Here is a 24,425-nt window from a genome sequence, read left to right as displayed (position 1 = left end):
AAATTAAACTAAATAACTGACGTTAGATTAACTTCCTTCTATTAAAATTACTACAGTTCTAGATAGGATTTCAGTCACTGTGTCTACAATCATTTCAGTTTGTAACCTCATCGACATTTTTAGAGTAATTATAATTATATTTTATAATTCAGGAGGATTTTAGACGCAAAAAATTATTTTTTACATGGCTATTGTTATTTGTTATTGGACTTTGGGAATAATTGAATAATTTAAAATGTAATTTATGTATTTATGCAAAATGTCGTTTTTTAAAGCCATTATACTATAAAAAGAAAACAAAAAATGTACCACAAATTCTTCTTGTATACTCATATACAGATTGAAATTTTTTTCAATAAAAAAATAAAATATTTTTCTTCTGTGATTAGAATATATATTTCGATTTGTTTTATTTTATATTTCATTCATACAGGTGGTGTGCAAGTAATGATATCATCAATAGAGCAATAATTTTGAATGCTATTGTTTTAAATAACAACTACATAGTTTAATGATTTTATGTTTATTTTCTAGTATAAACTATATAATGTGAGTCAAAAAAGTTTCTTATGTTTTTTCATAAATTTAATAAAATAAAAATTTATAAAAATGGAATTTTTTTTTCTCGAACTTTGTGATTAGTATATTATACTATATAACTAATAACTAATTAATAAATAACTAATTATACTAATAACTAATCACTAAAGTACTCTGATTATTATTAACACTATATTATCACATTTTTAATGTTTTTTAGGGTTGATGCGGTTGTTTCGCGTAATAAAAAAGCAATACATTTGTAGGTCACTATTACAAAAAGGTCGAGAAACACTGCTATAGGGTATACTACATATATGCCGTATACTCTCAACAATATTTTGAAAATTCTCGGGTACACTGCGTATACTTTCAAGTCTCAAGCACTTTGCGGAAAAGTATTGAATGTAATAAGTTTTACAGTTTTTAATTTTGGCCTTATTTTGTAATAGACTTCTAATAGTTTTCCTTTAAATCATTAGTGTATTACTATGAAGTAAGTATGGTCGGTATACTATATATTTACGATGGTATAATTTTATTTAAATAATTTTAATTTCAACTTTTATAAAAAATAAAATGTAAACATTTTAATTTTTGTAAATGTTTGCAACCCTTTCCCACCACCACCGTCTAAAATATTCAGTATACTCTCAATAAAATTGATGGGAATATCGCTGGTTTTAGGTAATCAACCGCTTAAGCAGTCTATAATTATAAAGCGACGGAACTTAAAATCATTTTCAACTTAAACGAATGAAAACTTAGACCAAGTTTTAATGGTCATATTTTATTTTTATACTAAGTATCCTAATTAAAGTATTTTTTTAAGTAACAGAATAAAAAAAATATATTTACCGTTTGTACATGTTATCTAATAAGTTACGTCCCGTATATATATATATATATATATATATATATATATATATAAGTGTATATTAAAAAGGACTAATAAATTATGGAAACAATTAGGAGACCAATACATACCCAACTACCTATTAACCAATAGCGTGTCTGAAAACAACAGACAATAACATGCATTAATATATTATAATGCAAAAAACGGTAAGAGTTTTAATCAATAATTATTTTTTATAAAGTTTTAGTGTAAAATAATTGGATTCACAGTTAAAACTAGTAATATCTTATCAAACTAAATAAAAGGGTTTATATTGTTCAAAACAATTTTTAGTTGAAAACAACATAACAATATTCATTATACATATTATTATTGTGTTATTTATATTATATGATGTAAACTATAAAAAAGTAGTATTTTATGCCATTGATAATGTGTATTGGATTAAATAAGTAGTTTGCTATAATTTCATATATTTTATAATGACATATAATCAATGTTAAGTAAGACAACCTATAATTGTATAAAGATTAAAAATAAAGATAAACTTTAAGTTAACTAAATTAAATAAAAAGATAAAAGATAATTATTTAAAATAACATTAAAAATGAAATTCTAAGCTATTTTTTTTTTATAATAAATTTATTTATTTTTATGCCTTAAGATTCTATAGAATATTTTTATTTTTTTACAAGTGAATAGGTAAATCTTATGAATTGAGTTAATGCGTCTAAATTTTACATCTATCTACTACATTTTCTTTCCTCAAAATAATAATTTTAATAAAGAAATAAAAATAAGGATCCAATAGTTTACACTTAAGTACTTAACACTTAGTACTTAAATAGTTTGAAATAATTTATACTTATAATATAATAAAAAAATCGACAAGATTGGATCATTCGGTTCAACAAATTAAATTTTCTGGTTAGTTTCAATTTTTAATTCAAAGTCTAAATCTATAAGAGAATGGATTCAAGTTCATACTTCTCAAAGTTTTTATCAGTCATTGAACCTCTTCGCTTATTAAATAACTGACTTGAAGAATTCTGGTTAAATTTAACTATATTTCTTATTTTCTCTTTTTGTAAAGGGTTATGTATAAGAATCTTCAATAATAATTTTATTATATTTATAAATTTTATATTAATTAAAATGAGTTAAGTTAAAAATTAAACTGATGAAAATGTAAATAAAAAGTTAAAATTAACTTAACTTTTAACTGAACATTAACTTTTTAATTCGTTTATGCTTAAGCTTGAATAATTTTGGTAGGTTTTCAAATAGTCGATTGAAAAACATAGATTGTTTTCGATTATGAATGATATAAATTGTAATTAAATTATTGCTATTATCACCCCGTTACAGTTCAAATAATTTCAATAACTATTCTATGATCAAAACTATTATGAATTTAATGTAAACAAGAGTGGGTAGATAAAATATAGAAATAATTTTTTAACAAAACCTAAAAATAAATTATAATTTAAAAATAAATTATCAGTTTGCTTAATTTAACATCTAATATCTGTCGACAAAAAAATAAGTATAAGAAAAGCGAATAGGGACAAATGGACTAGCCGTTTGGTCGTGAGGACAAATGGACATAAAAATATATATATATGTATATTTATAAGTTATAAAACCATTGATATTTTATGTTCATAATATAACTAATGATATTGTATCATAATATCAAATTTTATCGAATTTTATCGTACCTTTTATATCAATATATATAACTTATTGGTTTTTACATTTTGTAATAATTATCACACTTTATCGAAATACGGTTATACACGAGACACGACAATACACATCTATAACCATGTTAGTCGTATACAAATTATGTACATGTAAGATGTCATTAATTAATTCAAATTGCAATGAAGTTTTTTTGAACGAATATTTTTGACATTAAAATTTACATATTATAATAAATATAAATAACTTATTTATTTTATTTACTGATTTATATATATATTTTTTTATGTCTATTTGTCCCTACGTCCAAACGGCTGCGTCTATTTGTCCTAGATCGTAAGAAAAGATATCCTGGCTTTATCTGGATAAAAGATAATTACCATGTTATCTAGATTATCTTTTAGATAATTTAATCTAGATCAGGGATTCTCAAACTTTTATAAACACTGTACCCCTTTTTACCAATAAACTTTTTATGTACCCCTTCTTAGTAAAATAAAATATATATAAAAAATTTAAAGACGCACACATAATGCAAAATAAAAAATAAAAAGACTACCACAATGATTATTTGTACTGATTATATTTATAAATAATACGGCTTATGGTGGAGGAGGCATGGCCCATTCCCCTAATAGCAATGGCACTGCATAGTTTAGTAAAAAATGCTGCAACCGACAGTACATACTTTTATAATGATAACTAATAAAAACATCAATTACATTTTTTTAAACTAGCTTATTAATTATGACACTTGGATGTTTACCACCTTAATTAAATAATAAATTGATAAAATTAAAAGAATAATAATAATGAAATATAAATAGGTATTTTTGTAAAACGAGAATAGTCATATAAAAAGTTTATAGCATTGTTAAACGAAGGACAAATCAAACAAATGTTGGACAGTCCTGTCCAATGTAGTACGATTGGCAACCCTAGCATAGCTTAATTTCGTGCCAATATAATTTTAACATATTTGACTGTGTACTTGGTATAACAGCAGACGCGTTTAATCAATGATGAATTAAACGGTTATTTACAGTATCGTTTTAAGCCTGAAATTCGCAATTATTAACTTGAATTTTGGAGTTTTTTCCACTATTTAAATTTAAAAGTTTGTTGGCCAGACCCGTACCTCTTAAAAAATGTCAAGTACCCTCTAGGGGTACGCGTACCACAGTTTGAGAACCACTGATCTAGATAATCCCAGCACTACATATAATGTATATCTTACATAGTTTAATTATAAATATTAGACGATTCGTTAAAATGAATATTGTATTTTAAATTTTGATTGGTATAAGATATGTAGTTATTGACTTTATTTTTATCTCAATAAAGATTTGTAAATATTTTGAAATATTGAGAATTCCTTTTGAATCATAATATATAAATAAATTTTCTAGATAATATTTTATATGATAGTCGTTTCAGAAATATTGGTAAAATATTTTTCCACTAGTTATCAAGGAAGTTGTAATATCAGTTAAACAATCAATTTTAATTTCATTCAAAATCATAAAACTCGTAGATTTTTAATACAAAAAACAGGAAAATATATATATATAGAAGTTTTAATATGTAAGTATTCAGCTAAAATTCAAAAATTGTATAGGTTTTTTTATTAGTATGTAAATTCTTGGGTTATAAATATATGCTTATATGCTATGTTTTTTAATATTTTACTTTTAAATTTACAATAAAATACATATTCTATATGAATTTAATAAGATATTGACAGCACACATTTAAACATAACGTCGAAATTAGGTAAGTTTAATTAAATATAAAATTAAAATAAATCTCCATACGCAAACGGGAAAAATATGACAAAATATGTATGAGGATTTTGGCAAACCAAAAACTACAACAAAAACTTTTTAGGATAGTTGTGTTCAAAATCGTTCCGTAAAGCGATAACCAGGGAATTCAAGTTAAAAAAAACACGATTAATCCGTTAGAGTTTTGATGTGATTTAAGTGTCTAAAACAATATCTTAAAATTAGAGTCATAGACAGGATAACGGTAATCCCGTTCACTCTCTGGTTTTTTTTTTTAGATAATGCGAACAACCGCCGTCGGATGACGTGTTCTTTGGTTATTACCTATTATTAATAACGTTAAGGATACCTACATAGGTATATTTATTGTTTTGCACACGCATATTTTAATTTCCATTTATTACTAATTACAATGCTCGCGATTACAAGCAAGATAATACGATAACCATAAAAATACATAATCTTCTCGGTAGGTAGGTACAACAAATTTTTTTTTTCCATTCGGTCGACGTATAGGTAGTCACGTTTAACGCTATCAACGTGCCACAATCTTAGGGTTAGCAAAACGAACGTCATTGTATATCTGATTAAGTGGAAACTAACGAAGAATATAGCGTGCGAAAGAATCATACTACCTATGACGTCAAAAATAGGGTCATCAAGACCACCTCCATTGCCCTAGTGATATGTTATTGAACATTTTTTTTATTACTATTAATATTGTTGTACTATATTGTTTGTATATTATTAATATTGTTTACTTAATCCTATACAAACAAACGTCCTCGCGGTTATTCTCAGGCGGAACAGCGCGCAGTACTCGACGACATAACAGTAATTACCTACTACATGGACACGCTCTGTTAACGAATGCCGTTTAACATTTACAAAAATTTAGATTGGAGCAGACAAAGGTTAACATTTGTGGTGCCAGTATAATACAATATTACCGTCGGGCACGCTCGTCGTTACTTGCGGATTTCATAATATCATTCGCGAAATGTTATAGTCAATTGAAACAATCGTTTCAACGGTGTACTTATGTTTAACATTTCTTACTCGTGTAAAGACTCAAGGTTTATGCCAAAATATTTGGATAATGTGAGTGAAATAAAAAAATACCTAAAAAAAATAAACCAATGTATATACACGTAAAATGTGGATGGTGTGTGTGTTTTGTGTATAATAAATAACTGCAAGGGCGTGGGCGTTGCACGACAGGAAACAACTAAACCGACCCTTCCACTGTAAAACTTACGAGTTACATTTTCTACGTGGTCATTCCACCAAAATGCGTGCGTTAGGCAAGAGCCTGGTCGTGGTAAGCGCAATCGTGTTGTACTGCATCAGTTGTAACGCTACGGAAATATTTCGAACTAAAAGAGGAGTCGTTCCTGGTAACGCGGCGTCCAGGCCTAAAGGTAATCTTTTTTCCCCTCCACATATTCAATCATTGGAGAGCTTTGGGAAAGTTTTTAAAACACGTTTGAATGTACACATATGTTCATGTGATAGACACCATTAGAAAATCTGAATGCCGTCACGACAATCACTGCAAGGCATGGCCAAAGACATCATGCGGTAAGGATCCGGTGGACGGAAAAAGTCGATGCTTGTGCGCCGATCAAACACATCCGATCAACGACGATTGCATTACCTCACCTCAAGGTAACATATTTGGCAGTTGTCGTTTAACAACAGACTTATGAACTTTGGCTATAAATTTGGCATACTCAATTGGTTCCGTGTCATTTTAGAATTAGGAATGGCTTGCGAGCGGGACATTCAGTGCATTCAGTTGGCTTATTGTACGCACAACGTAAACGAAACAAATCCAGATATCAAAATATGTCAGTGCAGGGAGGAGTATACCGACGAAGACGGAACATGCAGTGGTATGTAACATTTTTAAAATACATCTATGGCGGTGTCTCGTCAAGATTGTTTCCGCCATCAATATATTTGCAATTTGATTTTTTCATACAATTAAATTTCTATTATGCTACAAAAAATTAAACTTTTTGGAATGTTTAAACTAGAAACTATTTTAAACTTTTTTTCTCTACTTATATATTAAACTCATTAAGTCAATGGGTTTATATCATAAAAATTTAAAAAAAAAAATTGCCAATTTTATGGGCTAAGATTTTCTTTTTTTTTTTTAAATATCAATCTTTTAGTTAATTTTGCGTTAAGTATTAAAATATGGTTTGCCTTTTTTTTTAAAAAAAATTTTAATTAAATATAAAATTAATCACTTATGGAAGATAAATCTAATAAAATATTAAGGGTATGATATTAATATCAATAATTTTTAAGATTTTCATGAAATATAAATTTAGTATTGAATTTAGTACTTTTATATAGACTGTTTCAGGTAAATTATTTGTAAAAATTAAATTTGCTAAACCAATTTAAGGTACTCCAAAAAAAGTTGATAATATTGCATCAGGAAATTAAAAAATTAGATTTCAAAAATAATTGTATAGGAATATTATTTGTTGGGATAAATTTAGTAATACACTCAGCATAATACAAATGTTTGTAAAAAATAACACAAATTTTTATGTTACAGGTGGTGAACGTGCAATAATATCAATATTTTTAGCAATTATAGTTGCCATTATTTTTCAAAAATATTAATATTGAACAGCTTAGGTTACATTGCTATAGTCTAGTAAATTAAATATATATTTCTTATAATAAAGTTTAACTGTTTTTATAATTTTTCATAAAGAGTTGCTGATAATGTATTACCAACAGCTCCTCCAAACTGGAACGATGGAGTTGGAATAATATGTATGATTTGAAAAGCTATAGAAAGAAAAACAATGTAATATATTTGTTACACAAATAAAAAAATATTAATTAATGATTACTTACAATCATTAAATTGTTCATTCAATTCTAGTTGTGTCCAATTACAACTAATTATCAGTAACTTTCCTTTTTGTTGCAACAAATTGATTATGTTTTTTTTATATATATTTCTTTTTTCATTATTCTCATCGTTCATACTAATGACATCATATGTACCTTTATCCAAGACCAATGCAAATGTTGATAGTGATTTTACATCATCAGTCAAAAAGTTAAATTCTTTTAAAGTTATGTGTTCTATTTTTTGATCTTCAACTATTGAATTCGCTAATTTGATTGCTGGTGCTGAATAATCTATGCCGTAAAGATTGGTAAATCCTAATTTAGCCTGATTATAAAAGTTTTTTTTTTACATTACTTATTATAAATATCTAAATATCAAATTAATTATAAATATAATTACTAATTGAATTAAGAGTAAAGCATTTCCACATCCAACATCTAATATAGGATCTTCTAGACTAATTTTACAATGAGATTGTATGCACCTATAAAGTCATAATTATATGAATTTATTGAAAATGTAAATAACTAAAATAGATTACTTATACAATTCTGATTTATAACTAAACTATAATTAAAAAAAAAAAAAATAATTATTTTCTTGAAATTTTTATTTATTCATATTTTTTATCCATAATATTAAATTTAAGATTTAAGATACTTGAGCAGCAAAAATTATATAATATAGAGAATTATATATTTTATGTAACATATAATTAGAATATTATTTATAGCATATAAATAATAATTTAAAATATTGAAAATAATTTTTTTTTTTTAATATTGTTTTTCATAAAAATTATTAAAAATTAAATGAATATTCAAATATTTTAATTTTAATTAAATAATTTTATTATGTAAAAAATGTACATATACATAAATAAAAAATGTTGTCTATATAATACATACAAGTTAAATTATGTTAAAATTATAGGTATAGTACCTTACATATAAAACATGAAATTTTATGTAATATTTAAAAAAATATTTTATCTAAAACATTATTGTAAGGTATCATAAGAGTTTCAATAATAGAGTAGTCAATTTGATGTTTATACATTTAAGCATTTTACGTAGAGTAATAAATTTATCATATTTAAAGTTAAAATTATTGAAGAAATTTTTTTTAAGATAAAATTTAAATGCATAATAATGCTAATAAATATAATTGATTTATAATTTATTTATGGATGTATTTTTTGTTATAAGAATACTTTATATTTAAATATTTCTAAAATATTATGAAACTGGAAGTTTTAAATTATAGACGTTTTAAGAAATATACAAAGCAAATCAAATTCAACAAATAAGTATAAGTTAGTTAATATTAGTTATGGTACTACTTTTAGCTAGATATCCTAAATATTTTAAGTTCAGTAGAAATTCGAATAACCATCATTGTCGGGACCTGGATTATGACAGTTAATCGAATAGGCGGTAAACAGATATTTTGCAATAAAAATATATATTTTACGTCTGTATTTTCAGAAAAAAAAAAATATATACACATATTACCAGGGCCGTTCAGAAGGGGGAGGCAACGGGTACATTGTGCCCCAGGCCCCCGGAATTTTTTTTTTTATGGGGCCCCCTTAAAGTTTTGATGTATAATAATTAATAATGACGAGCTGTCATCGACCGGCTACCACTGTTATTGAGACAAAAATTATTTTTTTTGTGTCATCCACATAATAATATACAATTCTATTAGTGATATTACATTATATTGTAATACCATTACAAAATAATTGACACATTTTGTTATGTGTGTACTATACAGTATACATTGCCCAGCCAAAACAATTTAAAGTTGAAGTGTTTGTAACAGCATTAGATAGGCTTTTATCTGATATTTATGATATTCAAGCAAGTATGAAGAAAATATCAAACACATTTTATTTAATTCATTCCAGAAGAACCATGTAATAATTTTTTGAAAGCTCAAGCTGAAATAATTTCAAGTTAATAATCTAATGACGTGTGTGCTAGTGTATTAAAAGAGGAACTATGCATTTATTGCAAAATACACAAAGTATCAACAATTATTTTTAATGATAGCGAAATTGCATCAATTTCTATTCTTAATCAAATATACTACCTCAAATATGTATTTGTCTTCGAATACTCTCTACCATTCCCACGTTTGTGTCAACGGGAGAAAGATCTTTCAGTAAACTGAAATTAATAAAAAGTTATTTACATTCAACTACAGAAGAGAACCGCCTAAATCATTTAATACTTCTCTCCATTAAACACAAGTTAGCAAAGACTTTAGATTACGATGATGTTATAGACAGCTTTGCTGAAAAAAAAAGCAAGAAAAAAAGTTTTCTGATATACATTTTAATATTTTATATAAAATAATAAACTAATAATAAATTTTTTTTTTAATTTTCTTAATTTACCTTATCTATTTATTTAATCCAATAAACATCCAAGTTCATATTTTCCTTGAATAAACATAACTATTTAGGAATAAATTGTACTTTTTAGTATAATATATGGTGATGCGTTGTTTAGAACTTATTGAAAATTAAGAGTGTAATGCAGCACAAGCATTTAAATAAGCATGATTGGTTAAGATTTGGAAAATACGTTTGCAAGAATTTTTTTATTCTCATTGAGTATTTTGTTAATCATATCTTATTATTAAGGTCGCTGGAGGGCCCCCAAATTAATTTGTCCCAGGCCCCAAAAAACCTTTGGACGGCCCTGCATATTACATTACATACTAAACATTATTAAACTAAAACTAATAATTTTAAACAAAACAATGGGTTATTTTATTTTGCTTTTTTGACGTTCGAACTTTTTTAGCTGCAATATTTCGTATTTTATGTAGCCGTAAGACCGGGTTACTCGTCAGTCACTAATTAAATTAAATTAAAAATAATTTAATTTGTTTGTTCACGTCACATTTTTCGCATAGGTTGGATATTAGAAAAAATTTGTATACGTATGATAATCGCCGCAAGGAGTATATCGCGATTGCCTCATTAACGATAGCGATGACGGATAACACAAAGTGATGGTTAATCGAGTTTTTACTGTGTATGATTCCACATGATAAAAATATTTAGTACTTATTAAACAATAAATTCAAAATTAATATTTCTCATTAGATTTTAAAATGATAAATTATTGTATTTAAAATAAATGAATAATATTTTCTTTTCTTCCTTTAATATACATTGTTTTTTGATAATTCAATCAATCAATTCATTTTCCACTAGTTTTTACAGAACAAATGTTACAAAAGTGTTATCCCTATAATCTTACTTAATCATTTTCTGTCCTATAGTATGGCCAAACCATTCAGCACCTGTATCTCCAAAGTTTTTGAAATTGTTCAGTTCTACATTATAAGTATCATTCCAACTGAAATTTAAAATAATTAACACTTGTTTACAATGTAGTTAAAGAATACAAAATTAAAGATATGTCTTTTAATAATATGTTTTTTTTTCAATTGACTAAATTTAATATTTTTGTTTGATTAAAAAAATGTACACTATAAATAATATATTTCATACAATATTATAGTAATATATTTTCAATAAACTATACAAACATTTACTGAGGTAATTTTTTTATAACAATCTATGAATAATAAATTTTTCATATTTTTAGTATTTTAACCACTCTACCAGGTACATACATTTCTGTACCATCAACATTTCCTTTTTTGACATACCTTGAGAGGAACTTAATACTCTACCACCGGTATAAAAAAACAATCTTTTTGTATAAGAAGATTTATATTAATGCATATAACATTATGATTATTTTAAAATACTAGAATAAATAACATTTGTATGTATAGATGAAAAATATAATAAATATTTAAGAAATGTATGTAGATGAAAAAACACAATAATGAAACAAATAAAAATTCATGTCAATGGCTTAATTCCTCATCAGCATTTCCTTGGTCTATTTCTCAGAAATTTTATAAAAAAAATCAGCAGCCAGGCCGTATTGAGGTCTGGTGATGCCCCTAGCAAATCATTGTATTTGCCTCCCCCCCAATGGGAAATTTAAATTTTTTTACAAAAAAATCATTTGAGATATATAAAGCATGTATAAAAACATACCTAGTAGGTATACAAGGTAATAATTACTAATAAACTTTAATAACTATTTGTATTACTTTAAAATATAAACAATCACATACATTATAAAAACATGTAATTTTCTTCAAATGTTTTTATTTTACAATTTTGTTAGATGATTTAAAATGTATTTAATACAATATAACAGTGGTACTTTTCGTGCTTTTATAGAGGCAAATTTAACAATGAAAATATTAAATGAAATTATATTAGCTACATCTTTTTCATATTTCGTGAAAAACGTTACATAAGTGGTGTTGAATTTGCGCCCCTGGCCCATGCCCTCTTGCCCTGCACTGAATACAGCCCTGCCAGCACCATATCTTAGAAACTGTTGCCAAGTAACCAATCAATAATTATAATATAACAATTACGTTAAAACATTTCAACATCATTTAGGTAAAAATACTATAACTTTGCACATACAAATACAATACTAAATAGGTACAAACAATTTAATTTTTTTATTCAATTTGTTGTATAGTTTAAATTATAAATGTTCAATTATTAATTGTTAATTATTTACAAGTCAAACAGCACAATTATTTTTTGGTAACACTGTAATATTGATAATACCATAGTTACCATAATCATTAATTAATACGAATAATGTAAACAAAATAAAATATTTTCATGCATAATACTAAATATTTAGTTTTATTAGTATAAACTAAAGTTAAATAATTCCTAAAAATATTGATTCGATTTAATTAGTACTGATTTATATATGGTACTTGGTCATTTGTGAAGGATACATAACATGGCTAATATGCCAAAGGAAAAAACGGAAATACTGAAAAATGAAGAAGAATTGCAAATGAAATATGAGGAAAACAACAAAATTACCAGAAAATTTATGGAAGAAATCAATGAAATGAAAAGTAAGATGGTAGATTATAATAAACAAAATACACAAGACATAAAACACAAATCAAAACCAATTAGATCATCAGAATTCAATACTTTTATGAAAATTATTGACAATGGTGATACAATTGAAGAATACAAAACAGTATCAAGTAAAGAAACTACCATAAAAAATTATGTTTTACAAAAAGAAATTGACCGTTTAAACAGTGATCTATTGAAAAAGGAAGATATGAATGATCACTTACAAGATGAAAATAAAAAATTAACTGAAGAAAAAGATAAATATATATATCAATTATCATTGCTCAAAGAAAAAATAAGAAAACATGATAGAGAAGTAGAAATGTTAACAGGAACACTTAAAACTAGAGATTCTGAGCTAAATAGGTTAATAAAAGACATGGGAGGTATCGAGAAAAAGTTTAAACATGAACAAATCGTATTTGAAAAACAAAGATCAATTTTTATCAAAACTGCAGATGAGAATAAACAGCTTAAAGAAACATTAAAAAAGCTAGAGACAGTACACAAGGAAACAGAAGACAAGTATGTAAAAATGTTAACAAAAAATGATGATGCACTGGCAAAATGTAACAGAGAAAAAGAAGTACTAATCTCAGGATTCAGAAAACAACTGGAATTAATAGATTCGTTGAAGAGACAAAATGTTAAAATTAAGTTACAAGAAGAAATTAATATTTTAGAAAATGAGTTTAGTAAACTTTTAGAGGGTAAATAATAATATAACGATCTTTAGTTAATTCAAATCAACTTACTATTCTTCTGTAGCTAAATTAGGTTTATCTTCAACATTATTTTCGTCAGAGCTCATCTTAGCTTAATATTTTATTCTTTTATATATTTTTTAAACAGTTTTCAATGTGAGAATTTTTTTTTCTTTCTTTTGATACTTTTTTCATAACTTAAGACTTATGGAGTTTAGAACCCGTACACGGTGCTTATGGTAACATGTGAATATTTGTTATCAAGAAATATATTTACATATTATTGTGATAATAAATATGTTGTGTTTTCACTAATCTAATACAGATGATGCGTTCTTCGCCACTAGATAGCGCTAGATAATAAATTTACTTTTTCCTGCAAAAGTGTAGGAATCCAATTTACTATATTTATTATTACTTTATCATTATTGTTATTATTATTATTATGATTATTATATTGTATATTAATATATTTACCATATGTCAACGATGATGACTTCATAATTATAAGATTATTATAATTAATATTTTTAGAAATTGTCTTCTGAATGTTTATAATATCTGATCAAACAAGTCTAAAACTTTCAAAGAATAGTGATCAAGATTGCATTTAATTTTAATAATTACAAACATTTTACAATATTTTCTTTACCATGGCCGAGAAAAAGAAATAATATAATCAATCATACATATTTTGAATCTTATCGTACAGGCATTTAATGCAGTTGGATAATACATAAACTACTTATTTTCCACTATGTCAACAACATTAGTCTCTACGAAAAATCCTATTTTAATAAACACTTTTTAATGAATAATCGATACCATCAGACATGGATTCGTTTACCGAACGGAAATGTTAAAAAACAATCGCTCTCAAAACGGTCATTTGTTGTGAAATAAGTAATTACTTATGTAGAAATTGTTTTGCAGACGATGAACACCACAAGCGTGTCATGCTAATGTACCTGCATTCATAAATAACTGAAGTTATTTTATGGTTATTATGCCTAAAACGCAATTAGAGAGTCGTTATTTATAAAGGGTGCTTAATGTTATAATTTATTAACAAACACTTGAGATGTTGATTATTTTCTTACAAATTTTTATTTAAATGCATTTTAACACTGTTTTATCGGATTACTTGGTAATTAATTTCTGAATTATGTGACATTTCGCCATAGAATTTCATAATAATATTATAATCTGAATCCAAGATGCACAGCTAATCAAATACTAAGAATTTGTTCAGTCAAAAATAAATCCGTTTTTGAATGATGACCATCGTTCGAGAATTCAAGCATTTGCTAATTTTTTTAACTTGACATAAAATCTAACAGAGTTCTTTGGAAATTACGTCATGTTAAAATAATCTCGAATATGAAATTTAAAAGAGCTATTTTTAGCCTACTTCGATTGTATTTGAACAAATTTATATTTTCTAGTTTTTCTAATTAGTTTTGCTTTTTTCCATGTCTCTCTAATTTTGACACTGCCAATGACAAAAGCCTCAACATTTTAGTTTCTTTCTGTTCTAATTTTGTTTTTTTTCACGATTAAGTTAGAAATAATTATAATTTTTTTTTTTTTTTGTATAATACTTTCTAATAATATAAATCAATTCTTACAAAAGTAAAAAATATTTTTGAAAAAAATAATTGCATTAGAGTAAAAGATAAAATGTCAAAAATATTTGGCAGTGAGTTAACCGACTTTTCCGATAACTATTTCAGCGACGATATCGTATATATAGCTAATACGTGTCAATCACATCTATAAATATCGAGTGATCATTTTCGGCTTCTGAAATAATATTAATAAACAATATAAGAGTTTTTGCATTAAAACATTAAAAAATAAAAAACATTAGATTATTCAATGTAATAGAAAAGGTAAGAATCATTTTGAAATACATTTTTTGATAAAATTTGAAATTTGATTTTCAAAAAAGAAGTTTAAAAACGCTAGTTGTTTTTGAATTTTTTATAGATAAAATTATTTTGTTTTTAAGTGTTTTAATCAAACGATCATGAGAAAGAAATTATATTGTTAACTTTGTCATGCTTTTTTTTTGCTTATTTTTATTATTTATATGTGCTAATTTAAGTGCTTATTATGAACTATTAAAGAATTTATTTTTCAGTGGCGCTTAATTTGACGATTATAAGTAATATAAGCCTACATAGCTCAGTGATTAGATCACTGGTTTTGTATACAAATAGTCGAGAGTTGCCATACTAATACATAAATAAGTGATGTAAGCCCCGAACCCTGATGATATCGTTTTAGAATCAATAACGGTGTATTTGTCATACATAACCTATAAGGTTTAATTCAGTAATTCACCAGGTTCAGAGGCGCAAATCTACAGGAGCAAGGAGACACTTGCCATTCTTCATTTGGTAGGTGGTTGGAAAATTGATCGACACTCGTTGGTCAATTTTCAGACACAACAATAAATATATCTGTATATAGATAAACTTTTATTACGTAATTTATATGATGCGAACGTATACGTTATACGCTATAGCGATCAATGTTTTTTCCATATATAAGTATTTAATACTTTTGTTTTGCTCTCCGTAAATTCAACAAGTTTGCGTCTTTGACCAGGCCCAATCTATCTTATTACCTACTCAATACTTAGTATTTAAAACTTTGTGATAATTAGGTAACGTAATAATTTCATAAAATCGTTGTGTAAAACATTTTTTGAAACAAACAAACAACCTAACAAACATGCAGATACAAATATAAAAAGAGCATAAAAAATCATTAGGTAATTGAATAATCATAAATTCGTCAAAAGCTTTGATTTTTTTATAGTATCTATACATAAAAGGATACATTATAAATTCAATGGATACATAACTAATATTATTTATACACAGATGCGTTCGCTGTTCACATTTTTAGCTCAAACAATAAATCATGTTTTATTTACACATATCTGCCGTATAATATGAACCAAACCTTGTCGCACATATTATACATTGCGACATAATATAGTGATTTTGTTTATAGGACAAAACAAAAAGTCGCCATTTCCTACGAAACGATGGTCGCATAAGTTACGAGTTATAGTAAAGTTTTTTATTTTACTGTTGTAAAGTTTTTATTTTATACATTCCAAACATTGTTTATTCCCCTTATAGAAAGAACTGAAGTATTAGATGTGCTACACGCACGTATAGCTGTCTTGTTAACACGTTCGAATGAATTATCATTGGTCGAAGCGTTTTGAATACGGATGGAAAATATTATATATAATAATAAAAACCCCCATTCGGACTGTCCAAGTTTTTTTGATTTCGGTTTTCTACTATACTCAAGAGGGCTTCACGTTCACCACCACCTCCCTCACTTCTACGGGCTGATATATAACAACGTGTACGAAATATTTTATTGCGCTTCGAAACTGATATATACAATTTTCTCCTGACGCCTTCACATGTGAATACGATATCCACCCCTATTCCCCTCTAGTCGGTCCCCCCCATTCTTATTTTCTTGTTTTTACCCTCCGGTAATCCCCAAGATGCACGCAAGTACGAAATATTGATGCCATTGCCGGACCCTTAGAATATTCAATTGGAATTTAGGCATAAACATGTCCTCACTATACAATCGTGTGCTGCAATAGCATACATACCGCGACAGACATACGATATATTTATTTTATATCATTTTTACAACGTTTTCAAAAAAGAAAAAGGTATTGATGAATATCAAATGGACATTCGTATACATAAAAATATTTTCCGTGATTTCTTTTTCTTTTTGCAGTTCAATAACTGAAAAAACAAATTGAACTTGTAGTTAGTTTTCATTTTTGAAAAATATTTTCATACATATGCACATTATTATAAGATGCGTATTTAATCGGAAATAAATCTTATAAGCGTTCAAAGGTAAAATTAAACAACAATTGGTTAACCATTCATTTAATATTGTAAATACATCTAGAAGAAATCAATTTTTTTTTTGGTACATAGGTAATTCTTGGTTTTTATTGAATACATATTATGTAAATTTAAAGTTAAGTATTCATCTATAAGTACATAAGTGTAAATATTATAGCTAAAAGCATTATAATTTAAGTTATATAAGTATAAGACTTATATTTGCTACTTATTCATAAAGTATAAAGTTTTCAGCAGTGGCGCCGAACTTATACTCCAAGTAATTCAATTGAACTGCCTAAAAAATTAAAATTAATTTTCTTATATATTAATTGATAAGACTTTTCTATTTAAAATAGTATACCTATTTAATAATTAAATATTACGTAAGATCTTTAATTATTAAATATGTTAAAAAGTATTTGAATGGATGGTAAATTGGAAAGGGTGGATGGGTAAATCTAATTATTTGAACAGGCAGTTTCAATTTCATTCGGCACCATTGAATTTCAGATTGGATTCATCAAATTGAATATGCTTGGTAATATTTACTTTTTTTTTATTTAGTGGCGTTTATTGAAAATTTACAATCAGTACATTATGGTAACTATAGTTACATTTAATTTTAATTGATAAAAAACGGATTTGAATAACTTGAAGGAGGACTTCGAGTCACTTTTTTACAATGATTTAAGATATTGTATGAATAATAAAATTAATTTTATAGGCTGAAAAGATCTCTAGTTTGGTTATATTATACATCTTGAATGGGAAATAATTTCACTAAAAAACCTTTAAATTATTTTGATTAAAGGAAATTGATTAATTATGATTAATAGTATAATGTAGATAAGCACATACATCATACAGTGAAACCTTAGTATCTCGAAGTCGTAAGGGACCAAAAAAAAAAAATTCGACATATCGAAACTTCGAGTTAGAGAGGGAATTTAAAACATAAATAAAATTTGAAATAAAAATGTTTAATTATTAGGAAAAATGTGTATTTATAGTATAGAATGTATTTATACATTGAATACATATTATGTATTAGTATTCGTCATTTGGATAAGTATACATTATTTTCTATGAAAGTAGAAAATCTGACATTTTTGTTTGTTTTTGTTTAGTATTAGAAGTATTTTCAATAAAACTACCTAAAATATTAAGTGCAGAAAAAATATTGTCAGAAACTCCTGACTGTTGTTGAACGTATCTTCGAAGTTCATGTATATAGTTTTCAGCTTGAGCACCACGTATGAAAGGTTTAACAACAGCAATTTTTTCCTCGTCGATTGCTTCATCGGCAGAATCTGTCTCTGGCTCACTGAGAAAATCAGATGTTTTAAAAATTTCCGCATCGGTTAAACTTTCTGATGTGCTCAAAGTAGAATCAATATCCAAAAATTATTACATACAACGTTGTGTGTATGGTATAAGCTTTGTCATTTAATCTTATATTTAATAGTCTGGGCATTTTATACGTTATCTAATCTGTTATATATTCGAGTTAGTGAATCATAATAGGTGGTAGGTACCGGATAATGACTTCGACTTATAGAAATATTCGGCATATGGAAATTCGATATAAAGAAATAACTGAGTACATAAGTCCAATACTGAATGATCGGGACTGAAAAAAAAAATTCGACCTACAGAAACTTCGAGATACCGGAGTTCGAGATACCGAGGTTTCACTGTAAAATAAAATAAAAATTTGAAATAATTAAATTTGAATTGTATGGTAAAAATATGAAAATAACATGACTGATTTTTGTATACTAATCGGTAAGTTTTTATGGTATAAGTAAATACCTATGGATATTTATTGTTAATTTATAATATATCATATATATAATATATTTAAATCACAATTGTGAAAGTAAGCTGGTGATCTATTTAAATAAATCTAAAATTACATTTTATGCACTTAATTATATTTAGTTGAAATTCATATCTTTTTTAAACGAAATTAAAAAATTATTAACTTTAAAATATTCTAGCTATTTTACATTATAAAACTTTTCTGAAATATACTTTATTTTTTTAATGGAAAAAACTGCTGTAACCATTTAATTTAAATGGTTCAATATAATTTATTGTTATGTTTATTTATGGAGATTACTTGACATTGGTTAGAAAAGGTATAATTTTATACATTTTAATTATAAAGCTCGTTTATGTATAATAAACAAGGGCAACCATACATTTGAGAAGTACCTTTTTTCCTTAAGAAAAAAAAAAAGGAACAGTTAAATTAAAATACTATATTTATTAAAAAACAATTTTTAACGTTAAGTATTAAATTAAAAAAAATGTAGATGTATAAATGTAAAATACGTAGTTATCAATACTCTTATATAATATTTTAAATTAATTAACTATATACGATTATATTCATAACCAAGCAGTGGCGAACGCAGGATTTTCCAAGGGGGAGCGGAGTTTGAAAATAAATATTTACATTTGGCTTATAAAAATAAAATACATACATATATATTAAACTGCTTATATAATGATACTTCACAGTTTACTTCAATGAACAAAGTACACATAAATATAAGATTTATAAAATCAAAAATTTGATCAAATATGGCGATATTATACATTTAATAGTACATAATATAAGTATTATGGGAATTATCTTTATACGGATAACACAACACTATCTTGCCAGAAGGCAACAAGTGACAAATTTAGTAAAACCACAGATTAGATTCCAATCAGTTTTTGTTCTTGATATAAACTAGAGCTCTTAATATACGTGAATTCACGGAATTCACGTGTCACGTGTCACGTGTAAAATCCAAAATAAAAACGTATATCCTTAACTTAATACTGTACTATTAATATTTTATTAAAACTTCAAGTGTATAACATAAAATTACTAATTTTACCATTTTAAAAATAGATATATATTTTGGGTAAACATGTATTTCACGTGTACACGTGAATTCCGTGACACGTGTTTTAAGAGCTCTATTATGAATTGAACTTACGAGTATAAACCTCACGCAATCTACTTTTCTTTACAAAAAGTAATGTCCTTCAGAAAAATATTACTCGAACTAATATATAGTGTTTATTTATGTTTGTCGCAAACTGTAATTTACATCATAAAAGTAAAATAATATTATACAGTACCAACTAGTAGCATCCAGGCAGGTTACCAAGGGGTGCAATTGCATGTGCTCTCGTCGGTGGTGAGTGTATGGGTGGGTTGGTGAGTATATAATTGGACAACTTGAATACCAAACATTGTAGAGCATGGTAAACAAATAACATTATTATTATAACACAAAAATTATACCTATAAGGCACTGGGTGTAGACATCTTAATTTTAATAAATTATAATAAATCTTAATCTCTTAAATTAATAGTTATTTTAAGAGTTAATTGCAGTTACATACAACAATTTAAACGAACATTTTTAAGAAAAAAAAAAATTGGTGGGTAGGTGGGTAACTTTTTTTAGGTGCAAGTGCTCTCAAAATACTTTTATGCGCCACTGGTACCAACACAACTAAACATACAATTAATATATTTTAAATACTGGTGAATCATTTTGACTATTTCATCATGGTATAAAGCATAATAAATTTCTTCCTCTTGTAACCAGCTAGTACTCAGTAACATTTACTTGGGCCTCCAACATTATTATAACTCTGCAGTCTTTTAACAGTCTTTTATTGCTTAATATGTAATAATCACCAATTAATATATATCAAATACTAAATAATCTATCATAAGAATAAACTATAATATACAGGTTTAATACTTATATTATTGGTTATTCTAACGTTAAATAATTGGATATAATATTTTTCAATGTCAATGATTATTATACTTAATTTTATATCACATTTACTTATTATATTAATTATAAATTGTAAATTTCATATAAAAATAAAAAATAAAATAAATGTTTATTCTGTTAAAGCAAAACTATCTACTCTTGTGATAAGTACTCTACACAATAACTGTTTATTGAGACATAGGTGGTACTGGACTTCCTAAGCAGATATGGTCAAGAAACATTTCAATTAAAATATTACACTATTTTATCAAAAACTTTAGAGGACTAACTTTTCTAAATTACCATAATGTAAATTATTTCGGCTATATAAAGGCTATATTCTGTACATCCTTTCAATAATAACTATAAGTTGTATTGCTTATTAAGTATCCATAACAAAATCAATTAAATTAATGTTTCTATAACTAAAAATATTATAAATATTACATTATTATACTCATAGCTATCAATATTAAAGCACTATTTGTTATGTATATAGGATTTTAAATTAACCAATCAATGTTAGTTCTTTTAGTTAGTCTAATTAATAAGCCCCTCATTCATTTTTCATTTTTTTAACACTCAAAATTGTAATTTTAATTATATTATTGTTCTTTAGTAAGTAAATCATGTATTTGATTGCACAAGCATCAAATAAAGTCCAGGCATAAGGATTCCTATTTTTAATTTTTTCAGTATTTAAATGTTTTAATTTCAACTCGAACTTTAAATTTATTTATTTTTATCATTACATTTTTAAATCTAGCAATAATAAAACAATTAAATATTTTCTATAATTTAAATAATATTATGATCTAGCCTAAATCAATAATAATTTATTCAATTTTTATTTTTATTTAAATAATGAATAATTTAAATTATAATACTAATTTAATTTTTATTTCAATTAGATGTATATTTATTTTAATAAGTAGGTAGAATAATTTAACAGTGTTAAACGAAAACCATTTAATATCATCATAGGACTGACTCAAAAGAAAATAAAAACAATACCGTAACAATAGCAATAATATAACTATTTCTAGTGATATATACTGTGTGATGAGACAAGAGAAAACAAATTCAGTAAGAGTTGTTATGAAAGTGAATATTGAAGGAAAAAGAGGAAGAGATAGACCAAAAAAGACGAGGGTGGCCGACCCAAAATGGTTGGGAGAAAGGCGAAGAAAAAGAAGACTAGTAATATATACTTTATTATTCAATATCAATTATATTCTATAAAATAGTAATTAAATGTTATATTTTACAGCCGACAGATATTTAGTCTTTAATTCCTAATAAAACCAAAGTATAAAAATGAGCAATCAATACATTACGAACTACTCGTAGCAGATACCAGTGACAGGAAGTGAACGATTTCAGTATAGTTTTGAAGAGCTTCAAGGTAGGGCGTTATAAAAAATATTGAAATTGAAATTATTGTAACCCTTATAGTTTGGATTCGAGTCATAGTTTGTGCGATACCCGATCGAGCATATGACTGTACCACTTGAAATCAGTGGACCAACGCGCGAGACGAGAAATTAATGTTTATAATGACTTTTTTGAAAGAGTAAGATGAAGGAGAACCTGGTAGCGAGTTTTCGAGGTCTGAGTTCTAGAGAGTTACAGTTTTTGTATTCTGAAGTGTGAGGTTCTTTTTTTCGGTGGTAGGGGATAGAGCTACACACGGTGTTCATGACGTGACAAGAGTACGACCTCTTTGTCCATATACGTCCTGTGTGGTAGCTAGCAATTCGACATTTACAACCTTTTGAAGGTTTTTGATTCTACAGAGCTACAGTCGTCGGTAACCAACTGCACTGAGTAAAAACTCAATTTATACTTGGAGCCGTACGGTAGCTGAAGATTTGGAAGTCGAATTGCGACGTTAGGGATGATACAGAGCTACGAATGTCGGTAAATACCGCACAGTAGCTATTCTTTTGTTTTGTGAAAAGAGGTCTTGTCTGGAAGTGTGAGGTTTTGGAGAGTGTAGGACTACAATTGGTGGTGTATAAGTACGAGGGAGAGAAAAGTACTTTTTGGAAGTGATAGAAGTTTGAGCAAAGGTACCGATCGGTAAAGACTGGCCTGTTAGTGGATTTATGTGAATGGTGAGTGTTCATAAGTCGCGGAAAATCTGGTTGTGTTTAAAGGGTGAGGTTCATTCGTGGGGGGTGGGTAAGAGCTACACACGATGTTGTACATATGATAAAAAAAAAAAAAAAAATGTATGACAATTTATATCCCGTGTGGTAGTTAGCAATTCAATATTCGAATTGCAAGGTTTGTGATAATAGAGAGCTACAACCGTCGGTAACCACCTGTCAAGAGAAGCAACTGATTGCTTATTTGGAGCCGCACGGTAGCATTTCGTATGTTTGGTGAATTGCGGTCTTATCTGTGGTAGTTTGATTTGATTTGGAATTGTGAGGTTTTTACGTCCTGAAGTGTGAGGTTCTTTTTCTTGGGGGGTGGGGAACAGAGCTACATACGGTCTTCCTTAACGTGGCAAGAGAACGATCTCTTTGACCTTGGAAGTCTCGTGTGGTAGCTAGCAATTCGACTGTTAGATTAGAAGATTCATAATACTACAGGGCCACATTCGTCGGTAACCAACTGCATAGAGTAGAAACTCAAGTTATATTTGGAGCCGTACGGTGGCTGAAGACAAGACAGTCGAATTGCGAGTGTAGAAATGTTGCAGAGCTACGATCGTCGGTAACCACATAGCAAGAGCAGCAGCTCGTTGCTTCTTTGGAGCCGCACGGTAGCTGATCTTTTTTTTGTTAAGTGAACTATGGTCTTTTCTAGAAGTGTGAGGTTTGATGGTGCATTTGGACGTGAAAAGGAGAGGTAAAAAATTGGTTTGGAAATCGGGCCAGTCCAAAAGCCATTATATGTTAACATTTCGTCTCGTTTATTTGTTTGGTGCACACGCATATGTGCTACGACTATATGTGTGGATCGGGTGTATATTCAATGACCGTCTCCAAAGAAAAGAGGCCAAAAAAACAAAAAAAAATACTGTTAATCTAAATTTAAGATAAGTTTATCACTATTGTAATATAAAAATTTAACTAAAAAAAAAAAAAAAATTAACAAAAAAAAAAACTTTTTTAATCAAAATTTAAGTTAAGTTAATCATTATTGTAATATAAATATTGAATTTTTAAAAAAGAAAAGTAAAAAAAAAAATGCTGTTAATCTAAATTTAAGATAAGTTTATCACTATTGTAATATAAA

At 26.7% G+C, this 24,425-nt stretch overlaps 3 protein-coding genes across 3 annotated transcripts; 2 read left to right on the top strand and 1 right to left on the bottom strand.

Moving 5' to 3' along the window:
• The first annotated feature begins 5,817 nt into the window (after positions 1 to 5,817).
• On the top strand, positions 5,818 to 7,530 carry LOC112692395. The gene is made up of 4 exons (XM_025567053.1): positions 5,818 to 6,308; positions 6,403 to 6,555; positions 6,645 to 6,782; positions 7,463 to 7,530. Exons 1-4 carry the CDS (start codon positions 6,179 to 6,181, stop codon positions 7,528 to 7,530), a joined length of 489 nt encoding a protein of 162 aa, XP_025422838.1. The 5' UTR covers positions 5,818 to 6,178.
• LOC112692394 (EEF1A lysine methyltransferase 2) lies at positions 7,511 to 13,819 on the bottom strand. Its single transcript, XM_025567052.1, has 5 exons — positions 13,529 to 13,819; positions 11,050 to 11,148; positions 8,171 to 8,255; positions 7,771 to 8,095; positions 7,511 to 7,701 (listed from the first exon to the last, which is right to left on the bottom strand). The coding sequence occupies exons 1-5, from the start codon at positions 13,582 to 13,584 to the stop codon at positions 7,607 to 7,609; spliced, it is 660 nt and encodes a 219-aa protein (XP_025422837.1). The 5' UTR covers positions 13,585 to 13,819; the 3' UTR covers positions 7,511 to 7,606.
• On the top strand, positions 12,511 to 13,520 carry LOC112692393 (uncharacterized protein PFB0145c-like). The gene has a single exon (XM_025567051.1). The coding sequence runs from the start codon at positions 12,643 to 12,645 to the stop codon at positions 13,489 to 13,491; it is 849 nt and encodes a 282-aa protein (XP_025422836.1). The 5' UTR covers positions 12,511 to 12,642; the 3' UTR covers positions 13,492 to 13,520.
• Positions 13,820 to 24,425: the final 10,606 nt, after the last annotated feature.

The sequence above is a fragment of the Sipha flava genome, unplaced genomic scaffold (genome assembly GCF_003268045.1).
Source record: "Sipha flava isolate LNK unplaced genomic scaffold, YSA_version1 73_pilon_pilon, whole genome shotgun sequence".
Taxonomy (NCBI): Eukaryota; Metazoa; Arthropoda; class Insecta; order Hemiptera; family Aphididae; genus Sipha; species Sipha flava.
This window is presented reverse-complemented; position numbering and strand designations above follow the sequence as displayed.

Coding starts and splice junctions, on each gene's coding strand:
- LOC112692395 (XM_025567053.1), top strand. CDS start 6,179: ATGCGTGCGTTAGGCAAGAGCCTGGTCGTGGTAAGCGCAATCGTGTTG. Junction 6,309..6,402: donor CGCGGCGTCCAGGCCTAAAG/GTAATCTTTTTT, acceptor TTCATGTGATAG/ACACCATTAGAAAATCTGAA. Junction 6,783..7,462: donor CGAAGACGGAACATGCAGTG/GTATGTAACATT, acceptor TTTATGTTACAG/GTGGTGAACGTGCAATAATA.
- LOC112692393 (XM_025567051.1), top strand. CDS start 12,643: ATGGCTAATATGCCAAAGGAAAAAACGGAAATACTGAAAAATGAAGAA.
- LOC112692394 (XM_025567052.1), bottom strand. CDS start 13,584: ATGAGCTCTGACGAAAATAATGTTGAAGATAAACCTAATTTAGCTACA. Junction 11,149..13,528: donor AATTTAGCTACAGAAGAATA/GTAAGTTGATTT, acceptor TTTAAATTTCAG/TTGGAATGATACTTATAATG. Junction 8,096..8,170: donor CTTTACTCTTAATTCAATTA/GTAATTATATTT, acceptor TTTTATAATCAG/GCTAAATTAGGATTTACCAA.